This window comes from Schizosaccharomyces octosporus (assembly GCF_000150505.1).
Source record: "Schizosaccharomyces octosporus yFS286 unplaced genomic scaffold supercont6.3, whole genome shotgun sequence".
Lineage (NCBI taxonomy): Eukaryota > Fungi > Ascomycota > Schizosaccharomycetes > Schizosaccharomycetales > Schizosaccharomycetaceae > Schizosaccharomyces > Schizosaccharomyces octosporus.
The window spans coordinates 2,986,425-3,008,908 of record NW_013185621.1 but is presented as its reverse complement, the minus strand read 5'-3'; the positions used below and the strand labels follow the sequence as shown (position 1 = coordinate 3,008,908).

Here is a 22,484-nt window from a genome sequence, read left to right as displayed (position 1 = left end):
CATAAAAGCTGCGACATTATGTCACCGACTGGTCACATCCTCGTTGCGATTTCTCGTAATAGTATAATCCAAAAGAGTCACTGTTTATTACAAATAGTAAACAAAGGAATATTAGGCAAAACAACCATGCTGTTTGCTTTGAATGATGTGAAAAAGGAATTGAAAATGCGTATTTTTGATTTAAAAGGTTTTATGACTGTGGGGAAACGGATTCTGAGTAAGCTACAACACTCTCCATTTTCGTAGTTTTATTTTCAAATCCGTAAACACATGGAAAGTTTGTAGATGCGACGTCGAACTATGGTAAACAAAATTTGTACGGACAAGTGAATTTTGTTTTCGTCTTTATTAAATTTATGTTATTTATACGATAGAAACCAACAAAAGCTATATCCGATAGTTCATTCATTCATTCATATTATATACACATATAATAGCGTGCGCTTACTAGCTATCGATAAGTCTCTTTAACGAACTGCATCACCCAGATCTCAAATGGGTTGGATGACAGCTTCACCTCTGCAAAGCTCTAGTCTTTGCCATTGCGGGCTTATTTTCTGGGCTTCAAGACTCTTTTTGTCATTCCTACTTTAATGTATAAAGCAAATTGATATGGAATCTTTTTAATTTCGAAATTGTACGCTTTTTGGTCCTTTTACTTTGTAATCCATAATTTTCGCAGTAACTTAGTGATCAAGCAAAGGTGGTTAAGAAACTCTTTTAGTCACAGCCATGTTACAACAAAAATGAATGAAAAAGAAAAGAAAGGACATCAAAAATCTGTCGAACCAGCAAAAGTTGCTTGTTTGAGCTCTTCTACAAGTTCTGAGAACTGCTTACCTAAATACAGCGAAATCCCATATTCTCATGTTGACAATATGGAGAAGGGTAGTTTACGTTTACAGTCCGATCCAGATCCAGCACCATCATACTCAAGAAGACGACATCAAGAAGCTTCTAGTCGCATGGCGCAAGGAAATGGTCCCTCGAATTCTTTACGGGTCTGTAAGGAGATACTGTGGTTAATTTTCTGGCCGGCAAAAATTGCGAGAATCCCGGAAGCACAACGGAGACAAGAGAATGAAGCTCTTCGGCTTGGTTGGTGCCTTAATGGTTCAATTATATTGAACTTTATCTTTTCTTACAAATACCTTGTCCCCTTTATAAAGGAATCAATGAAAGAATCTGTATGGTTATGGTTTCAAATTACAGTAGCAGTTGTTCTTGTCATCGCGACTTTCTACATGTTCTTATTTTTTGTTCATGTAAGTGAATTGGTGGATTTGTAATTTAAAGTTGTTTACTAATGGGATGCTTTTAGTGTTGGTGGATTTTATCGTTACACTGATTCCTCTAGTCCTTTCTGGAACCACTATGCTTGTTTCTGGAATATCTTCATTTCTTTCTTCGCTTTTTTCTGGAATATCTTTATTTCTTTCCTCGCTTTTTTTGGAATTAGTGCGCTTTTTTCTGGAATATCTTCATTTCTTTCTTCGCTTTTTTCTGTGATTATTAGTGCTCTAGGCTTCAGAATGCCGTCAGAAAGAAACGACTTGACGGATGATAATTGTATCCCATGAAACAGCATGTCGTCAGAGCCTGAATATCAATTTAATAATAGTAGTGATAATACTTTCGAGCAACCGTCTACTGAACATTCTGAGCAATCTCCAGGGTCACGCCGGGAACCTGGTCAGTCTAGGGATGTGGAAAACAGTGGGAGTTGATTTGTACGTGGAGTAAAGCATTATTTATTATATTGCCCAATCGTTTTGGTTATTCCCTTCATGCTTTCGCGTATGCTTATGTTTGTGTTTCATCTTTGCATTTTGTTTGTCATATTTATTCTTCAGGCGCTTTTAATCACTAATCTTCATAAAATACTTTAATTTCTAATTGATAATGAATTCAGTGAATTGCTGAATCATGGATGACCATTGCTTCTTGCAATCACTAGTATCACCTTAATTAAAGGACCATGCCGACCCAAACGCCAGCCATATGCTTTAACAAAGAGCAACAAACAAACGAAACAAACAAAAAAAAGAAAAGAAAAGAAAAAAAATTTAAAAACGAAGCGGTAAAAAGCCTACAGCATCCCGGATTCCCATGTTGTCTCCAACCATAGTACTAACGAGACCCTCAGACTCTTAACTGCAGTGATCGGACGGGAACTGGTGTTTTCGCCTAGGTGTGGCCGTAGACTTCGTCATGTGCTTAAAGCTTTATCTATAGTGTTATTAAATTCCAAGTTGAATATTTTAGATGTACGTCAAATCATTCCGTGTTCACGTTGGCTAAGCTTCTCTTTTGCTTGGATATTGTCCGGTCACTCTATGTATACAGATCACTGGATCCATTACTCTTGTTTATAATTTCTAAGTACTATTTGTTTTTTTGAGATCTCTCGATCGCTCTTATGTATAGAAGCAACGCTGCACGCACACGCTTGCTGTATTCGCTCTTATTTTTTTTTGGTTGTTACTTAGTGAATGTAAACAACGTCCAGATCACAAAATTATTATACCGATATCGGTATCTACCAAAACGGGGGTTTGGAAAGTCACGACTCCAAACCTTGTCACTAAGAAGCGCATGCAATTTTCAGTATGATCTGATAATTTACCCCGGATCATGCGACAGTTTATTAAAACATGTAAGTCATTGACGGTGAAAATTCCAAGTAATTATTTAATATTTAAATAAATAAAGAGAAGTAAATTTACCAAAATAAGAAAAGAAATTACTATGATCAAAGGTCTGCAACGGGTAACAACTCGGTAGATAAATATGTTACATACATCATATGCGGGACTGATAAATTTGACTATATATTGATAAAATTTTATCAGATTGTTTGTACCTTCAACCTTTCTCACTTGGACAACCTAGATTTATATCCACCTGCTGTTATATTTACTTTCTTCATTATATCCTTTTTTTGTTCATTCATTTATTCCTTTCTCATCTTTTCTGTTATTTTCTATTATTGATTTGAAGATACCATGTCCAAAAAAGATTCAAAGGTCTTGGAGGATGAGAACTCCAGCACGTCTGATTTGTCACTAGAAGGGAAAGAACAATATTTTAAGGATCCGGACTACAAGGCGACTGTAGGGCGCAATCAGAAGACAGTAATACTTATTACAATACCTGGAAGCAATATGTGGAAGTAGCGGTTTGTGGTACCGCTCTTTTATCAGATGGGTATTGTATGAGTAGTATTGGTACTGTCTTGACTATCCTAAAAAAGTTATACCCAAAAGAAATAAAAGCACATCATACGATAAAAAAAATTAGTATGATTGCATATGTTGGCACGATTGTCGGGCAACTTCTGTTTGGTGTCTTCTCGGATGCGCTTGGAAGAAAGGCTGGCATGGTTGCGTCTTCCGCGTTTTTAGTTGTTGCTACAGCTTTATGTACGGGTGCCTATGGTTATCATGGAAGTATTAGTGGTATGATGCAAGCTTTAATAGCTTATCGATTCTTTTTGGGAATCGGCATTGGCGCTGAATTTGTTTGTGGTTCAATTTCGGCTTCTGAAAGCTCTACAGAAATCCGTTCCGGTCTTCGCCATGCATTGTTTGTTATTGTAACTGATACTGCTACTTGTATTGGACACATTTTAGGCGCCTTGATTCCTTACATCTGGGCTTGCATATTTGGGGACAAACACCTTAGAATTGTATGGCGTCTTTCAATAGGCTGTGGAATTGTCATCCCTATTTTTTTTCTGATTTTACGAATTCGCATGAAAGAAATTAAGACTTACGTTTCTCACAGAGTTTCTGTAAGAAGGATACCTTGGATTCTTGCAATTAGGATGTATGGGATACGGTTGGTTTTATTATCCATGATCTGGTTTGCGAATGGTTTAATTATCTCTGCTTTTTCTCTTTACTCAAGCACTATCATCAAAGGAGTAATATTACCAAAAGATGCTTCTATGGCTCGAATCTTTGGATGGACTGTACTGACTCAGTCATTCAGTTTACCAGGATCACTCATGGGAGCTTATTTCAGCGATGTGATTGGACCCAAGTATTGCCTTATGCTCGGAGCTTTTTTACAAGGAGTAGTAGGGTTTTTCATGTCTGGCTTCTAGCATCAATTAGTACATAAGGTTGCTGGATTCTGTGTACTTTATGGGATTTTTTTGAGTATGGGAGAGTTTGGTGCTAAATGTAACGTTAGACTTTTGGCATCCAAAACTTCGCCTACTGCTATCCGTGGGCTCTACTGCGGGATTGCAGTGACTGTTGGAAGACTTGGATCTATAGTTGGTATATACGTGTTTGGTGGGGATCAGTTGCAAAGGTACTTTTACGCAGCCAGTGGGATAGCTATTTTCATAGTTTTCATTTCTTGCTTCCTTCCAAATGTGGACCAGTCTTGCGTAGGATTAGAAGATGACCGATTCTTCGAGGCTTGCAGAGTTGAAGGGGTTCATCCCGATTTACGAAAGAATATTGATTATGCGAATTAACGATCAGTTTGAAATTCTCCAAAACTAAAAAAATAAATTTTACGGTCTTTATAAGTGTTTCATTCCCCCGGCTCATATTTTGGAAACTCATCATTCATTTACTGCTGTTTATCATTTGTTTTTTTCTTCACTTTCATTTAGTTTCCTTTCATTTTTATCTATGTGTGTGTGTGCGTCTTTTTTTTAGGTTTAAATTATTTTTCTTCATTTCTACATGAATATATCCACTATCTCGATATAACAACCCAACATAGAGAAAGTTGAGTGTTTGACAGAGTAGTCACTGTCATTGACTAGTTTATTGAATATCACAAATATAGTAGACTTTTTCCTAAGTATAAACTGTATTGAAGAAAATGTTTTTAACTTCATAATATTATAGATTAGATCCCACTTGTTCTGAGAAAATGCTTTAACTTCGATTATATTTTGAATTGGATGCCTTTATTACTTGGAATTAATAGGGATAGTGTTCATCATCTGGCTCACTCTATAAGTTGTACACTAATTTTATTTAGCTAGATCGGACATCTCTTCCAAACTGGACATTTAACACGTAAATCTTCCATATATATACAGTGAATAAAAAAAATCTTCGTTTAATAATGTCTTTGGCTATTCATTACTTTTAGGGAAATCCATACGCTATGATAACAATAGCAAGAAAATGGTAATAACTAACGTGCTTATGGCACCGCTTCGACTATATTCTACTTACGTACGCTGAGGAGCCACGCAAGTCCACATTCGTGAGCAAGAACTTGGTACTGTTATTATATATTCGTGTGCATTACGGCGTCTAAGGTTATTCAGGGTGCAAACTTTGTTTCATTATTACACCGTAGTGAAGTAGTCCAAGTACGGTAGTGACATGAAACTTTTATGCCCTTCGATAGAGTGAAAAATAAAGGCATAAATCATTAACAACATTTATGCCGGGGTCGGTAACTGATGAGGTTGTTCATACTTCCAAACCGACGTACACTTCCATTTTGAATGAGAATTTTCCAAAAAATCCAATTTAAAACAGGAATACATATTCTTGATGCGTATCAAATTACATGTATAAGTGACTGGTATATTAAATAACATAAAATCCGGTATGAATAAGTAAACAGTGAGAGAAAAAGATAGAGGTTGATAGAAACAAGCATAAAAATTACATATAAACTGAACAACGGGGCATGAAGACGCTCTTTCTTCTTCGTAAAATAGTATAAAGGGAAAACAGGCAAAAATGAAGAAAGATTGAGAAGATTACAAATCAAGCTTGTCGCGAAACGAGTTAGGATCGATACCTTCAAGTATACAACGTTTCATTAACCGGTCGTTTTCTTCCTCGACACAGGACTGATTTACATGCGGAAGAAAGAAAGATAGAAAAGCTATAAAGAAGTAAATCCCACTTGCGACATAGAAATATTTTTGGAACTGATTGCCCCCAAATACATAGATGCCTGCTATAGCACCACACCTAGAAACTGTAGCTGCAATCCCGTAATAAAGACCTCGGATTGGAGTGGGAGAGGTCTTAGCAGCTAAGAGTCCGAGGTTGCTTAGAACACCAAATTCGCTAAAACTTAGGAAGAGCCCGTAAAGTACGCAGAAACAAGCAATCCTATGAATTAACTGATGAAAAAAGCCTGACATAAACAATCCCACGGTTCCTTGTAGTATCATTCCAACAATAAGGCAACGCTTTGGTCCAAGTACATCACTAAAGTATGCACCAAGCAATGAACCGGGCAGACTAAAGCTCTGAATTAATACTGTCCACCCGAACGTCTTTGCCATTGAAGCATCTTCGGGTAATAACCCCTTTACAATCGAACTTGAGTAAAGAGAAAATGCACAAACAATTAAATCATTAGCAAACCAAATTATAGAAATCAAGAGTAACCGTGGTCCGTACAATTTAGTAACGAGACGCCAAGGAACTTTTCTCATTGATATACGATGAGACACATAAGCTTTGACTTCTACCATGCGAAGTCGAAGTATTAAAAAAACAATCGGAAGAATAACACCAAAACCGATGGATAATCTCCAAACAATCCTCAAATGGTTTTCTCCAAAAATAACCACCAAGATATAGGGTACCAAAGCACCCAAAATGTGTCCAACAACAGTAGCAGTGTCAGTCACTATGACAAAGATAGAATGACGAATTCCTGATCGAATTTCGTTAGAACTTTCGGAAGCGGCGATAGAACCACAAACGAATTCAGCACCGACTCCAATCCCCAAGAAAAAGCGGTAAGCTATCAAAGCTTGAAACATGCTGTTAATGCTCCCGTGTAAACCATAAGCTCCAGAACAAAGGGCCGTAGCGACGATTAAAATACCTGTGGCTGTGACCATTCCAGTTTTACGTCCAACCGCGTCTGAGAAGACTCCAAACAATAATTGTCCCATAATTGTACCGATGTATGAACTCATGCTAATATGTTCTATGTTTTGATGCGATTTGCTTTCCCTTGGATATAAGCTTTTAAGGATAGTAATCACTGCACCAATACTGCTGAGACAGTATCCATCTGATAAGAGTCCGATACCACAAACTGCTACTTGCAAGTATTGTCTCCACGATTTGCGGGGCTTTAATTCGGGATTTTTTCCTTGAAGGGTTGCCGTTTCGGCATTAAAATCTGTAAATGAAACAAAAGATCCATCTGTTGCGTTAGGTTGTACGTCTGCGGTAATGATATTTTCTTCGTCTCCAGTTTTCGCCTCTTTCGTCTTTTCCATTTCAATATCACATAAACTAGTCCGCTTACTATACATATTTAGAGGATATAAGGATTTGTTTAAGTTATAAAGGTGTTATAGTTATCAGATACATCAAAAGAAACATCTAGTATAGCGCCGACCTAATTTTGCTCTGTTAATTCTGGAGCCTATTCCCGATATATAGGAGCTTGATAAAATTTTACTTGATACTCCCAAAGTAAGAAGGAAACATATTTCACGCAGTAAAAGACAGCGATCTCTACTCTAATCCTGTTTCATCTGATATCTCCTTTCAAAATGTCTTTATGCATAAAATTTTCGAAGAGAATGACAATATAAATATGAGTGCCATATCTGATGACGGAGAACCATGAAAGAAAAAGCAAAAAGAAGGAAGAACGCTATCGTATTGACTTAAACATGGCAATGAGAGGAAGAAGCTCAAACTCGGCAGTGGTCGATTGTGAATAGGAAATTACGAAAATCTACTTTTAAAACTTCCAAATTCGAACATAATTATGGAGATACACTTGTCGAGTTTATGGCTCGGTACTCATAAGAATGCTGTTTCCTATTTCAGTCAACCTAAACTGTTACTTCAGTATATAGTATGCTACTTGGTAAGAGATAACTTGTTAGTCGACAAATTACTATGCCTACCGCCAGCTTAAAGTGACATAGCGAAAGGCAACAGAACGAAGCTTAAATGGGGTGAATGAGAGCTTCAGCCTACTAAGAGAGTAATCATTGCCGTAGTTGTTTAATTCCTTGCTTGCTGGAATTGTGATAGCATGAGTCATATTTTATATTGGGAATATCTTATTAATGATTAATGGGATGGGTCGACGATTGGCTTTGCTGGGTACAGGATAAGTGATGTTCTATCTTGGATTACGTTGGAAACAGGGAAATATGTAAGCCTCTACAAGCTATTTATTCAGGAATTTCCTTTTCTGGAACCTTCTGCTAATCTTGAATGTGAGTCTGCTTTTTGGCATTTATTAATTGCAAAAATCTTTGTTGTGTATGCTAAATTGTTGTATACTAAAGACTTTATCATTTTTATTTTCGAGAAGCATTTGCTATGATTTAGTTATGACTTTTTTATTATTTTATCCATTTATTATTTTATGGTTTAGGCTGGCTTTACTCGTTCTATAAATGTCACGAGAAAGCCAGATAATAGCATTGTCACAGGCTGAATCTTAATTGTTATGAGAGTAAGTTGCCAGTAAATATTACAACTATAGTTTTAATAAACTCTACGTAAAGAAATGTCACAATGGATGCCTTTTTACTATTTATGTCGGATTCCAAACCTTCCAAGGATTTGTTTCACTAATCACATTATTTATAGCAGCCCTTACTTAACTAAATTAGTGAAATCTTGCTATTTCTACTTTCTTAAGTAAATTTTGCAAATTTATTATTCGTAGATCGTCTTTGTCTACATTTTACTATCTTCTTTCGACTCAAACAATTGTTTGTTTATTATTTACATAAACGAAGCCTTATTGTCATAGAACACCTGTATTAATGAATGAGTAATATCGTACATAGATAATAGCAATGACAAGTATTAAGCGCTATCATAAGTTAAGTGCGATTTTAGCTCTTGATTATTTGTTTACCAAACATACTATAATAATAGTGCAGTTTATCGGCTTGCCGACTATAACAAAAATAGAACGATCAGATAGGATAAACCCGATCTAACAGGTATTAGCATTTTTTGTTTTATTTACTTTCTTTTGGTGAACTTGACATACAGTGTAAAGAGAACATTAACATACTGTAAACTGAGTAATTACAAGATTCAATATCTAGAGATTATAAAAAGCGTGCGGACAATAATCCTTCCTGGATTGATAGTTTTTAAAAATGACAAAGAAATACACGATTCATACGGATTTCAGACATTTTCCCAAATTTCCTCTTAGGCTTCTATTTTCAATCATTGCCTTATTACTGAAAGGTATACGATTTTAGTCATTACTTAACCTCGCGGCGTTCAAAATAGGAAGACCGCCGAAGAAAAAGTATAAATAAACATGGATCTCAAAAACAAAATTACAACCTGTAATTTGGCAAATATGATTTTTTCAGAAAAACGACAAGCTCAGGTATAAGTCGATTAATTAAAGACAAGCAACTGTAGTCTATAATAGAAGCTATTGTACAGATTTATTCTAAAAAATAAAAAAAATAAAGATGAAGAGTATATTAGCTTTCAATCTTGGGATTCTATCGATTTGCTGAGTTGTTGCTTTTGTAACCTATAAGAAGAAATCCAAAAGCGATTATTTACACTAGTAGATAATAAATAAAAGTAATTTAGAACAATACTCATCAGGTTTTCCGACCACATAGTATATACGCATAGTACCGTTCGGGATAGGTACAAAGCACTTGCGTGGAGTTTTCTGAAATCCCCATATTACCATGGGCTTTTTACAGCTTTATGCCATAGTGTAATAGATAGAAAACCAAATCAAAAACAAAGCAAAATTATAGTATAAAAAAGCCAATTCTTTCTTTAATTTATCATTGCATTATCCTCGTACTTTACTAAAAAATCTTGATTTTTTATGCTTAACATCAAGGAAGAAAATACATCTTAATTAAGAAAAAATTATATTCTTTTACTCTTAAATAAGTAACATATTCATTATGGGAATAGCGCTTAAAGAAACTAAATACCTTCTAGCAAATTCAGCTCCGGTGATACTTGGATACGCTTTGCAGAATTCCTTACAAAGCTGCTCAGTTATTATAACAGGGAGACTTGGAGCAAATGAACTTTCTGTGGCAGCCTTTGCCTATATGTTTGCAATGAGCACTGGCTGGTTAATTGCACTAGGCGGAACAACCGCTTTTGACACATTTGGCTCCAATCTATGGGGAGCTGGAAAGAAGCATGAATTGGGAATTTTATTTCAAACGGCAATCATTATCCTCAGTTTTTTATATCTACCAGTGTGTTTAGTGTGGTGGTTCTCCAAACCTATTTTGATATTCCTACATCAAACTCCAGAGTTAGCCGAAGCTTCTCAAAATTTTTTACGATACCTTATTCCAGGAGGTTTAGGATATATATGCTTTGAATTGTTAAAAAAGTATTTACAGACACAGGAAATTACTAGGGCTGGATCATATGTCCTTTTAGTTACTTCGCCCCTTAATATTGCACTCAATTATATATCTATTCATTACTATGATCTAGGTTTAAAAGGTGCTCCATTGGCAACCGGCTTCTCATACTGGCTTTCTTTTATATTATTAACCCAGTATGCAAAATACGTGAAAGGAGCAGAAGCTTGGGGTGGTTGGAACAGAAAATGTATCGATAATATTTTTCCCTTTCTTAAATTATCCTTATTAGGAATAATTATGGTAGGTACAGAGTGGTGGGCTTTCGAAATTGTAGCACTCATGGCTGGTAAACTTGGTGCTGTGCCGCTTGCGGCTCAATCGATTATAATGACAACCGACCAATTACTTAATACTATTCCTTTTGGTCTCGGTATCATAACCTCGAATAGAATTGCTTACTACCTTGGTGCGGGATTACCTAACAGTGCCTCTTCAGTAGCTGAAGTTGCAGCTGTTGTCGGTGCTACATTAGGGACTGTCATTATGATTATTATGATTGCTTTAAGGCAAGTGTTTGGAAAGCTTTTCACGGAGGATCCTGATGTCATTAATTTAGTCGCAATTGTTTTGCCCTTAGTAGCTATATTTCAAATTTCAGATTCCTTGAATGGTACAATGGGAGGAGCTTTGCGAGGAACAAAGAGACAAGAAGTTGGTGCAATGGTAAATATCAGTGCCTATTACCTGTTTTCTTTACCTCTAGGTATTAGCTTAGCGTTTCACGGAAAGGGGTTAGCTGGCCTTTGGATTGGTCAGGTAATCGCATTATCCTTAGTTGGAATCCTGGAACTGAAATTCGTTATGGCCACCGACTGGTACATGCAAGCAAGGAAGGCAGTTATAGGTTCTGACGAGCCTAATGAATATAGTGCATTACTCGGTAGGAACTCACAGTGACTTGGTCACTAAGTACAGGGTTCATTTTTTGCATGATAAGTTATGAAGTCAATAAAACGATTATCTAATCCTCAAGGAATACTAGTAACCTTTTCGTCAATGACTAGAAATTTCTCAACAAACTGGATATCCCGTCGAGATCCCAATTGTTAAAGTCGTCCAGTTCGAACCCTTCAACGGTGTCTTTAATAGCTGTCTCTGTAATATTGGAGTTTTTTGCGCAAAAGGTTTCTTTTGCGACTTTTAGAAACTTCTCAACTATTGTAACGAGTTTCAAGGCCACTCTGCTGATCGGCCCCATTTCTAGAAAGAAGTCGTATATGACATGCAAAAGTTCTAAATCACTTAGTAATGTCTCTGAGTCCATTTCTGTGTCAAGGAAGAGATTATCAAATATCACAAGAAATGGTGTAAAAGGACAATAAAGAAACATCCATAAAGGATCTGCTTTAACGTTGATCCTGAGATCGACATTGAGCCTGCTTTTCAAAAGTTTAACCGCTTCACGTGCTGCTTTAATGCATAGTTGTTGATTTTCTTTCTGAGAACATGAACTATGTAACACAATTATAGTATTTAAATAGGAAAAAGAGACTTCCATTACTGCAAAAGTCAAATATTCAAACCGATCACTTTGTGATATACTTAAGGAAAATTTATTGTTCAATAACATTTCTTGAAACAACTTTATCTCGTTTGGTAGACTTTCTTCCCATTGTATCAGTTTTTGATGTATGGGAGAGACAAATTTCTCCCTTGCTGCCATTTGCTTAGGAGATTTTACACTGTACAGTCGAGTTCGGATCTCACTTTGAATTATTGTCAATGATACCGTAGGAATGAATATTGAATCTCCTCCTTTGTGCACACCAAATAAATGTTCAAACTTACTGTCCGGTAGTTCACAGTTTATATCGTTGTCATGAAAGGCTGAGGGCGTCCCAAAAACCAACGATATGTTTTTGTCTAAAATATAGCACATCCAAAAAATTCTTTTATAGGATTCTTTTATTTCTGGCTTCAAAGAGTCAGATGGCTTTTTGTGTAAATTTAATTGTTGGGCCATCAGGCAAGCCTGACCACACAAAGCCCTACATAAAGAAGAATCAGATAGATAGGCAGCATACTGAGTCATTACAATCAATGCTTGTACTTTATCGATTTGAGGAGAAAGGAAGAAATCGAAATTTTGGGCATATACCCAGGCAGTTGAAAAAAAAGCCTCCGAAAGTTTCTTTGAAGAATTGAGCCTTTTTCGAATGCAGCTAAGGGCTAGAATTGAATAGAAAGAGATTAGCCAAGCATTATTAGTGTGAAACCCATACAGATAAAAGCTCTCAAACTCGTACATGAAGTCATCTAATATGAATGTAGGCCACCACCAATTAACATGCTGGAAGTAAGATGTAATCAACTCGAGTGCAGTCTCTCTCATAGGTACCTCTTGAAATGCATTATCCCATCTAGGTAATAGAGGTGGAAATAAGCATTCCATATTCAAAATATGAGGGTGTGAGTCATCCATAAAATTTTTTGGTCTATGTTGGAATACAATAGATTCTGCATTTCTAATCTGAGTAATCAAAGAGGGGAGCTCAATGACCTTGTTTTCATTCTTGGCTTCGGAGTTTTCGGTGGCTATATCCAACAATAGATCGACCTTTTCTTCAAGAAATTTAAGGCGGGTATGCACCTTTTCTATGTCGTTTCGAGGCTCACCAGTACATGTCTTGCAACTTACTTTATTTGCGGTCGAAGGTTGTTTAACAGAAATTGAATAGTCAATGATTTCTGGACTGTCGTCGCTAATACGAGAGCTGTAAAGAGAACTCGGTAATGAAATGTCTAGCAAACTTCTTTCCTTGTCTTTTTGAACCAACTTGTTTCGACGAGAACGATTTGAGTAGTGACATTCTGATTGAAATAGCGTGCAAGTCTGGCACCTTGGTTGGGCTCGACTACATTTGATTTTCTTCAGCCTACAAAGATCACACGCTTTATTTTGGACCATCTCCTCTCTCTCAATATTCAAGTATTATGTAGCTTTGTAACGTTTCCAACTTTTGTACCACTTGCAAAGAATCCACATTTCAAGTAATCATTTTTTTCGCAGTTTACCCGCTGATAATTACAAACATCCACGGATTGAATCTGTAATACTTAGTTAACGCGTTTATAGCATACATCTAATTTTGTATGGTAACTGTTAGCTGGAGAAACTGATAAATGTATGTTTTAATCGAGGAGCACAATAAGATCTATAATAGTAATGACATAAATGAATCTTCACACCGCAAGACGTTAAAAAACAAAGATTAAATAACTACGCAAACAGCGAACAAATTAAACCCGTTTAATTTGTAGTCTCATTCGTTTACGTTATGAATCACTGCAGCCCGCTAAATCAGCAATGATAGGAGAATGTTTGATAAGCTAATCGTCTTCAGTCAGACAAGCAAAAAGCTATGGCATAAATTAGTTTTAGAACTTATAATAAAGATTACAATAAAGTGATTTCGCAATTAATGCTTTATAATATCGGGTAAATTCGAGGTGAATATAATAGAATTCAATCATTGCACTACTTACGAAACAATAAAAGGATTGATTGCAACAGCAACAACAACAAAATGTAACAGAAAATATCTGTTATTAAGAATAGAAAAACATAATACAACTGATTGTGCTGACCATCTTCTTTTGCACAAAGTTTTCGTTTGGCGGTGACTTTAAAATCTGGATCATAAATTTCAATAAGTGATACACTAAAAAGAGACCCATGTTGTACCTAAAGGGTTGAGACCGGTCCCCTAAAAAACGTCTTTCCACCGACCTTTGGTATGTAGTAATATACTATGCAAAAGAGCATCACGAAACCGAGAACCACAATAGCCCAATTCATTTGAGCTTGACTTGGATTTTGATACTCCGGGAATAACAACATTATGATCATGAACCACATCCAAAGTAATGACCATGATGCCAGGAGCTTGCTCCACTTGCCGGCGTAAAAAATACCTATACAGACAGTATTAGCAGATAAATTAAATTTTTAATAAATTTTACCTGGCTCAAAGTTCTTGCAAATGAATCGACATAGTAGAGGACACGAATAGGCTATATAAAGCGCAATAATTGCTAGGTTAAACACTGAAGAAATGGCACTAGCATTAACTAAGATTAGGAGACCAACTGAAATACTATAAAGGAACACTAGGAGAATCGCATTCAAAGGAACCTTCTGTTTAGTCAGATGTTTAAAAAATTTACTCCCCGGGATTCCTCCATCTCTACAGAAGGCAAAAACTTCTCGAGATGATGCGATTACCTTAAATATGTTAGCATAAAATGAACGGCTCAAACAAGAAGCGACGACTCGATCAATGATACTTACCAATGAAACTGAATTTAAATAAAGAGCTATAACAAGTAAGGAGAATATTCCTTTAGCTCCTTTGGTTCCAAGATTGTTAAGGAGTACTTGAGCTACAGGCTGGCCTAATGAAGATCCCGAAACTCCTTTAAAGTTGTTTCCCATAGTAGCTACTATGGTTATGATAATACACCACCCAAGGATAGCAGCTACAATAACACTAGAAACCATAGCAAAAGGTGCAGCCTTTGCGGCATTTGTTGATTCTTCAGCAATAACTGCGCTAGATTCAAACCCACTAACTACCCATACAGGAGTAGTGAAAGATAACATAAAGGCCCATCCCGTGTTTGACCATCCTGAATAATTTTTAAAATCACCAAATATATAGTTTCCCGGATTCCTTGTTGTTGGATTGGAACCGAATGCGAGGGCTAAAATGAAAATAACTGATAGAGAAAGCTGAAACGTTATGTTGAAAATGTTCAACTTTGCTATAACACGAGACGGAATAACAGCTGTGGCTGATGTCACCAAGAGTAAGGCTACATAAATTCCATACTGCTCATATTTTGTAGAAGAGTAAAGTGGGTTGTTAATCATAGCAAGTGCTTGAATCATAGAAGATGTAGAATAAATAGTTGAAGCATAAATTGTAGCATAACCAAGAACCGATACGTAACCGCATGCCCAGCAAAGAAATAGTCTTTGTGCCGGTGGTGCTAATTTGAATACCCAAAAATAGAGTCCTCCAGAAGTGGGCATAGACGAAGCTAACTCTCCAAGCGATATAGTTACTGGAACCAGACATAAACACCCAATAATCCAAGACCATACCATGCCTCCTCCACCGCAATTCATCGAAAAAATAAGTGACCCTGAAATAGCAGGACACAGTCCCATGGATCCAAATGACTGTCCAAAAATGCTAAGGTACGAAAATTCCCTAGTGAATTCTGGTTTATACCCAAGGCTAATCAAAAATTCATCGTCCCTATCCGCTACTTTACTCTCTCCCAATTCAATTTCGTCATTGACTTCGATCTTTTTTATGTCTTGCTTGTCGATGATACTCATTGTAACAAGCTTCGAAACGACCCTAAATATTATTTATCTCAGAAGTTCTAAAAAAATTTTCGAATCTTGTCAAATAAGTTTTCTTTCAAAGCAAAGATTCAAGTCACAAATTCTTTTCAAGTATATCCTACTTCGGAAGAAGATTTTCAAAAAAGATCTTTACAAAAACTTTCGGCAGTCTTGTTTTGGAATATGTAGTATTTTTATTAACAAAAAAATGATGACCTTTTTTATAATGTATTTATAATCCCGAAATTCCTCACAAATCCATGAATTTATAGACAGCATTCATCTTTTTTAATTTCCAAGGAATTATTGATAGGCAATTTTAGAATCCAAACCTCAAGAATCATTCTACTTCTTTTTTTTGTTTCTATCTATTTCACTATATTTTGTTGTTTATTTTGGATGACGAAACTGAAAATTATGTAACAGCTTCTTAACAGAATCCCCACGGCGGTTTCGAAAAATGTCCTTGGAGATATAGTATGCAGTTCTAACAAATCATCAATACTATAAATACCTTACAATAACGTTCTGAAAGCTACTCTTAAAGTGTATTACTGTTCTAAACATTATTTTGATGACTTCCCCAAGTCTTGTTTTTATTATTTTAGCAAGCGTTATCCGTTGGATAAACGCGCATCCCAAAATCATTGAGCAACATCATACGAAGGGAATTGAAAAGAACGATAAATTTCCTGGTGATGGAGAAACTCAAGCTGATTCTGTTTTCTCTGGAATATCGACTTTCGGTCGTCTTCCATATTGGCAATGCTTGAATGATAAAAGTAAATCTTTTGACATAGCTTTCATTGGAGCACCATTCGACACTGGAACAAGTTATCGCCCTGGAGCTAGATTTGGACCAAGTGGAATCCGCGAAGGTTCCCGACGTTTGAATCTTTATGGAGGCTATAATGTACCAATGGAGACAAATCCTTTTAACAATTGGGCAAAAATTGTGGACTGTGGCGATATACCTTTGACAAGCTACGACAACGCTGTTTCTATAAAACAGATTGAAAGTGGTCACTTTGAGTTGCTGACCCGTAAGCCATCGTCTTATTCCGAAAGAGATGGTTATGCGCTAGACGGAAGTGTTTTGCCTAGAGTGATTACCCTTGGTGGTGACCATACAGTGGTGCTACCAATTCTTCGATCTGTTTCTCGAGCATACGGTCCTATATCAATCATACATTTTGATAGTCATCTGGACAGTTGGAAACCCAAGGTGTTCGGAGGTGGTAAATCCAGTGTTGGTAGCATTAATCACGGCACATATTTTTATCATGCCAGCCAAGAGGGACTGATTTCCAATAATTCGAATATTCATGGTGGAATTCGTACAACGCTTTCTGGATTGTCGGACTATGATGATGATGCCGATTGCGGTTTCGAAATTATTGAAGCTCGTGAGATTGACACGATTGGAATGGACGCCATCATTAAGAAAATTAGAGACAGAGTAGGAGACGGAATAGCATACTTATCGATTGACATTGATGTACTTGACCCTGCTTATGCTCCTGCTACGGGTACGCCTGAAAGTGCAGGTTGGACCACCAGAGAATTACGCACAATTCTTCGAGGTTTGGATGGAATTAAGCTTGTAGGAGCTGATGTTGTAGAAGTGGCACCCGCCTATGACTTTGCTGAAGTTACTACATTAGCTGCCTCTGATATCTTATTTGAAATTATGTCGATTATGGTGAAGACTCCTCTCTATAAGCAGAGAGGTAAATTTTATTAGATTTACGGTTAAATTTTGAATAATGCTGAATAATGCTAACAAGCTTAATAATTATGCAAGTTTTCATTGTAAGAAAAGGGTAACGAAGACTGGATCTCTCTTAATATGAGAGGAATTTATGAAGAATGCAGTTATAACTTCATTCAGTATTATTTTTAGTACTACTAGAAGAATAGTGGTTATAGGCATGTGAATCACTATTTAGGCTAGGAATAACAAAATATTCAGCTAAATCAGCCAAATCTTCTATTGTCGATGGTTTTTGTGTAAATTTTTATATTAAAATCTTCAATAAAGTTTTTACTAAAGTCTTTCTTTTTTTACTATTTTATTTGTATTTTTTTGACTCTTTTTGTCTAACAACTTTTTTAATATATAACAATATATAATCCATTTTATTAAAATGATAAATGTATTATTTTTAAATCGAATATGAGCTATGCAGTTTATGACACGCATTTTACTTACTGGAAACAAAACAGAACATAGCGCTGTCTGACTTGCAAAGATAAGAGATAGACATGCGTTTGTTTAAAACTAACAAGTCGTAATCAAAGCGACATTCAAGATGGTCATATAATGAGGCAGAATTGTATCTTTGTGAGGGTTAGTACACTCGGGTTTGTGTATTTCCAATACTGTATATAGGATACAATTCAGTAGTAGCATTGAAATTTATGGATTTTGGGATTTTGCAATAACAGTTTGTAAAGAGACTAGTGATTTTTGTTTACAAAAGGAAGTTTTCATTAAAAAATATTCGTGTTTATCTATCAGAGCCAACGCGAGGACAACTCAATAAAGACCTTTGTAAAATGTAAGCAATACATACTATTTTTTGACATTAAGCGTTTATCAGGTTAAAAGCCAATGATCCAGATAATCTACTCATCGGCAATCTTGGAAAGTGCTTTTCCAAAATTTTTACCTTGAAGTACAGCAAGGAAACCTTCAGGGATAGATTCCAAACCGGTGTAAACATCATATTTGTATTTGAGCCTTCCATCTGCAATTAGTTTAGGCATTTCACGGAAGTATTCCTCTTTATAGAAAGGAATCAAATTCATGACAATGAAGCCTTCCACCTTGATACTCTTGGTAAGGATTTGAGAGTAATTTTTTAAACTATAAGGATTAGGATTGTTGTAGTCACTAATACAACCACAAAATATGATGCGAGCGTGGAAGTTTGCATTCAAGAGAACGGCGTCCAATGTTTCACCTCCAACATTTTCAAAGTAGATGTCGATGCCCTTAGGACAGACACGAGGAAGAGCTTCATGAACACTTTCCTTTTTATAGTTAAAAGCTGCATCATATCCAATCTCCTTCAAATGAGCAATTTTCTCGTCCGATCCAGCACTTCCTACAACGTACAAGCCCATGGATTTTGCCAATTGACCTACAACTTGACCAACAGCGCCAGAAGCGGCAGAGACGTAGATCGTCTCACCGGCCTTGGGTTGTCCAATATGCCTGAGTCCAACGTATGCGGTTTGGCTGGGCATTCCTAAAGCACCAACAAAGGTCATCAAAGGTAAGTTGTAGGGATTGTTCACAGACTGGACCATGCCCATAGCCTGTTTGGGCACCAATGTGTATTCTTCCCAGCCGCTCATGAAAATGACATGAGAGCCTGTTTTGTGTTCAGGGACTGCTGACTTTACCACTTCAGCAAGTGTTAAGTTTGGAATCACTTGTCCTATTTTCAAAGGTGGTATATAACTCTTACGTTTAGGATTTCTTATGCGATTACGAATATAAGGGTCAATAGAAGTGTAAATGTTTCTCAAAAGCAAAGGATGCTCTTCATCAACCTTAGTAGCTTCCAAGTCAAAAGGGCGTTCTTCCAAACCAAAGTGTTCTCCAACTTTAGGGTATCCTTCAGTAGGATCAATATATTTCTTTAAAACAATAGCATTATTCGAACTCATAGTATTGACGATGTGACGGTAATCTTTAGTGCAAGTTGAGTATACGACCAACGCCTTCTTTATATGTGTATTACGTTTACTATATTAGTAATACAATTTTCTACTCTCCAAAAGACTCCTTTGCCGAAGCTTATTAGAAGCTTAAAAGAAATTTACTGTTCGTAAATAAATATTTGAATTTACAAATAATAAAAATATTCCATCAAACGACAGTTACTGAAAACAAATCTTGTAATGAAAATTTGGAAAAAATTGATATGTCAAATAATCTATAAATATTGAAAGATTCGCGATTTGTGCATGTTGAAAAACAAGACTTGTAGTATTCTAATTTATTGAGTTGTGTATGTCCTATCAAGTGTTTGCTTTCAATTCCTTGAAAATACATTAATAAATTAAATTAGAAAATTATTGGAAAAGAGATTTAAAGAGAATGACCCACGGTTGTCTTTGCAAGGACCTATAATCACTAGGTTTTCAAATAAACAAAAAGTAAAGCATCGAAAACATGACTTTTGATTTTTTATTTTACTTCGGAGAATGGATTTTATTTAAAACTAAATGCTGACTGTAGTTTCATTTTGTTCTAGGTACCAATATAATCTGACAAATAGACAATATCTACAGTTTCTATATTTTTACTTCTTGAACAAATTCCATTAGTATGAAAAGAATTCGGCGATATTATAAATTATCTAGAAGTAATTAAGAAAGAGAAAATATTATATCTACCATTAAAAATATCATGTTCTCCTGTTCCCGCGGAAGCTATTCCTGCGATCAATATCTTGAACCGAATTATCGACTTATGTACGTAGCTCAACATTGCTGACAGCTTTCATCAGTTTATAGAATTGTAATCTTAATAGTTTTTCATGAAAATAAGGAAAATAACAAAAGAAAGAAATAATTGTTAGTAAAAAGAAAACAAACAAACTGGTGTGAGCGCTTCTAGTCTCCCCTAGTATTCTCGACTTGTGGACACTACTAGTATATGCTGGATCTCCGAAAGAAGAATTTCCGGAAGAGTGTTTGAATTAGATACTAGGTTTAGTGAGAATAAATCTTCATTCTTTAAACGAATCTGGATAAATGAGAGGAGCTGCAAATCTTTGGGCAATCCGTCTTCCAGAAAAAACACAGTAAATTATTAAAGACAAGTTTCATTTCATTTTCCTAGCTTGGTACAACACTTGGATTGCATTTTCTATGAAGGAGCTCCATGTGAGCATGTAATTGATAAGATGAATTCATATTCATCGATAAAAGATGCTCCTTTCTGATCCCTTCATACATAGAGGCATTATTAAGAAGGATAGATTATCTTATTTCCGACGTCCACCGGTGGAGCAAGATGAGATAAGATATGGAAAGTTTCCGATTTCGCTTGAGAACTCTTGTAAATATATATATATAGAACTGTTATTTTGCATGAATTATTCCATACTCTATTGACTTTGTGTTGTAACATGTGGAGTTGTATCATTGCTTTCTTTTTCTTTTCAGTTTCGTTATGTCATCCCACTTTGATTTATAAACGCGAATCTAATGCATCGGACTTAATCTCATTTAACGCCTCGCTACCAAATGTAACCATTTTTGCAATGGGAGGCACGATCGCTGGATCTGCTGCATCCAATGCTGAGACTGCCGATTACAAGGCTGGTGCAGTAGGAATTCAAACTCTTGTTGAAGCAGTTCCTGACATTAAAAATGTGTCAAACGTTCGTGGAATTCAGGTGACTAGTGTTGGTAGTGAAAATTTGACACCTGCAAATGTTTTGAATTTGACTCAGCTGGTTATAAATGAAGTCGCAAAGGATGATGTCCACGGAATCGTTGTGACTCATGGCACCGATTCATTAGAAGAAACTGCAATGTTTTTGGACTTGACTGTCAATACCACAAAGCCGATTGTAGTGGTCGGAGCAATGAGACCCTCTACTGCAATCAGTGCTGATGGTCCTATGAATTTGTTAAATGCAGTTGCTGTAGCCGCTTCTGATAGATCTGTTGGAAGAGGTACAATGATCTTATTAAACGATCGTATCGGATCTGCTTTTTATACCACCAAAACAAATGGAAATACACTTGACACATTCAAATCCTATGAGGCAGGATTCCTTGGCATGATTGTGGATCAAAGACCTCATTTCTATTATAGCCCTGCCACACCTACTGCTAAAGTCCAATTCGATATAAGAAACACTACCGTCTTACCCCAGGTTGATATTCTATATGGTTATCAAGGCCTGAATCCCACTTTAGCAAAGGCTGCCGTAAATTCTGGAGCTAAGGGTTTAGTTTTAGCTGGAATGGGTGCCGCTTCCTGGACTGACCCTGGTAACGATGTGATTGATGGTTTGATCCGTAATCAAAGCATCCCAGTAGTTTATAGTCACAGAACTATGGACGGATTCTCTGACTATTCCTACAACGGTATTCCCGCTTATTTCCACAATCCTCAGAAAGCAAGATACATGTTGATGCTCGCCATTAATGCAGGCTACTCTATTCAAAACATAACCGATATGTTTCATCTCGAGTACTAAAAGTATCTTTTAGTCTGGAGGTTTATTAGTTATTTATATTTTTGTTTTTACTATGATTTTAAATTTTGACTCTCTCTAACCTTTTTTGCTTTTTTATTTTTGTTAGTATATAATACTTATTTTATAGATCGCTTTGTTTTGGTAATGAAAACCAAGCTAACGACTGTCATTAAATGAAATGTTTTGTCTCATTCAACAGTGGCTTGATTCATCTTTTGGCTACTTTTATAAGCATAGTAGCGATAAAACGATCATAGCCTCCTTTATAAAAGCTTGCACTGATATGATTTTTCTTTTTTCCAAATGGTAGACTGTACTAAGTTACTTTCCATTTGCATTCGTTTCAAAACTAGGTGTAAGTAAAATCAAAAGCTTTTCTCGAAAAGTATTGAAGTATAAATTTTTAGTTACCTTTTAGGTATAAAAAGTGAAAGTTATATCCAAGAGCGTTCAACTTGTTCATAGAAAGAAAACAAGAGTTGAATAAGACTTTTACATTTGGTTTATAAACAATCTGTGGTTAAAA

At 36.1% G+C, this 22,484-nt stretch overlaps 9 protein-coding genes and 1 non-coding gene across 10 annotated transcripts; 5 read left to right on the top strand and 5 right to left on the bottom strand.

The window, feature by feature from the left end:
* Positions 1-746: 746 nt before the first annotated feature.
* SOCG_01893 (uncharacterized protein) lies at positions 747-1,727 on the top strand (the record flags this gene model as incomplete). The annotated part of the gene is made up of 3 exons (XM_013164846.1): positions 747-1,265; positions 1,322-1,537; positions 1,586-1,727. The coding sequence occupies 2 exons, from the start codon at positions 747-749 to the stop codon at positions 1,346-1,348; spliced, it is 546 nt and encodes a 181-aa protein (XP_013020300.1). The 3' UTR covers positions 1,349-1,537; positions 1,586-1,727.
* A 359-nt stretch (positions 1,728-2,086) lies between these two features.
* SOCG_16434 lies at positions 2,087-2,201 on the bottom strand. The gene has a single exon (XR_001203042.1). It is a non-coding gene; the product is annotated as a 5S ribosomal RNA (ribosomal RNA).
* Positions 2,202-3,005: 804 nt separating this feature from the next.
* Positions 3,006-4,489, top strand: SOCG_01892 (glycerophosphodiester transporter; the record flags this gene model as incomplete). The annotated part of the gene is made up of 3 exons (XM_013164845.1): positions 3,006-3,052; positions 3,118-4,044; positions 4,198-4,489. 3 exons carry the CDS (start codon positions 3,006-3,008, stop codon positions 4,487-4,489), a joined length of 1,266 nt encoding a protein of 421 aa, XP_013020299.1.
* A 389-nt stretch (positions 4,490-4,878) lies between these two features.
* On the bottom strand, positions 4,879-8,116 carry SOCG_01891 (glycerophosphodiester transporter). The gene has a single exon (XM_013164844.1). The coding sequence runs from the start codon at positions 7,271-7,273 to the stop codon at positions 5,747-5,749; it is 1,527 nt and encodes a 508-aa protein (XP_013020298.1). The 5' UTR covers positions 7,274-8,116; the 3' UTR covers positions 4,879-5,746.
* Positions 8,117-9,889: 1,773 nt separating this feature from the next.
* SOCG_01890 (MatE family transporter) lies at positions 9,890-11,269 on the top strand (the record flags this gene model as incomplete). Its single annotated transcript, XM_013164843.1, has 1 exon — positions 9,890-11,269. The coding sequence occupies one exon, from the start codon at positions 9,890-9,892 to the stop codon at positions 11,267-11,269; it is 1,380 nt and encodes a 459-aa protein (XP_013020297.1).
* A 103-nt stretch (positions 11,270-11,372) lies between these two features.
* On the bottom strand, positions 11,373-13,280 carry SOCG_01889 (transcription factor; the record flags this gene model as incomplete). The annotated part of the gene is made up of 1 exon (XM_013164842.1): positions 11,373-13,280. The coding sequence occupies one exon, from the start codon at positions 13,278-13,280 to the stop codon at positions 11,373-11,375; it is 1,908 nt and encodes a 635-aa protein (XP_013020296.1).
* A 675-nt stretch (positions 13,281-13,955) lies between these two features.
* SOCG_01888 (uncharacterized protein) lies at positions 13,956-15,719 on the bottom strand (the record flags this gene model as incomplete). Its single annotated transcript, XM_013164841.1, has 3 exons — positions 13,956-14,287; positions 14,336-14,597; positions 14,664-15,719. 3 exons carry the CDS (start codon positions 15,717-15,719, stop codon positions 14,058-14,060), a joined length of 1,548 nt encoding a protein of 515 aa, XP_013020295.1. The 3' UTR covers positions 13,956-14,057.
* A 441-nt stretch (positions 15,720-16,160) lies between these two features.
* On the top strand, positions 16,161-17,541 carry SOCG_01887 (agmatinase). The gene has a single exon (XM_013164840.1). The coding sequence runs from the start codon at positions 16,303-16,305 to the stop codon at positions 17,470-17,472; it is 1,170 nt and encodes a 389-aa protein (XP_013020294.1). The 5' UTR covers positions 16,161-16,302; the 3' UTR covers positions 17,473-17,541.
* Positions 17,542-18,142: 601 nt separating this feature from the next.
* On the bottom strand, positions 18,143-19,463 carry SOCG_01886 (NADP-dependent oxidoreductase). The gene has a single exon (XM_013164839.1). It carries the CDS (start codon positions 19,404-19,406, stop codon positions 18,357-18,359), a length of 1,050 nt encoding a protein of 349 aa, XP_013020293.1. The 5' UTR covers positions 19,407-19,463; the 3' UTR covers positions 18,143-18,356.
* A 1,022-nt stretch (positions 19,464-20,485) lies between these two features.
* Positions 20,486-22,161, top strand: SOCG_01885 (L-asparaginase). The gene has a single exon (XM_013164838.1). The coding sequence runs from the start codon at positions 20,876-20,878 to the stop codon at positions 21,956-21,958; it is 1,083 nt and encodes a 360-aa protein (XP_013020292.1). The 5' UTR covers positions 20,486-20,875; the 3' UTR covers positions 21,959-22,161.
* Positions 22,162-22,484: the final 323 nt, after the last annotated feature.

What these genes read in the sequence shown, in the direction of transcription:
- SOCG_01891 (XM_013164844.1), bottom strand. Translation starts at nt 7,273, where the DNA reads ATGTATAGTAAGCGGACTAGTTTATGTGATATTGAAATGGAAAAGACG.
- SOCG_01887 (XM_013164840.1), top strand. Translation starts at nt 16,303, where the DNA reads ATGACTTCCCCAAGTCTTGTTTTTATTATTTTAGCAAGCGTTATCCGT.
- SOCG_01886 (XM_013164839.1), bottom strand. Translation starts at nt 19,406, where the DNA reads ATGAGTTCGAATAATGCTATTGTTTTAAAGAAATATATTGATCCTACT.
- SOCG_01885 (XM_013164838.1), top strand. Translation starts at nt 20,876, where the DNA reads ATGTGGAGTTGTATCATTGCTTTCTTTTTCTTTTCAGTTTCGTTATGT.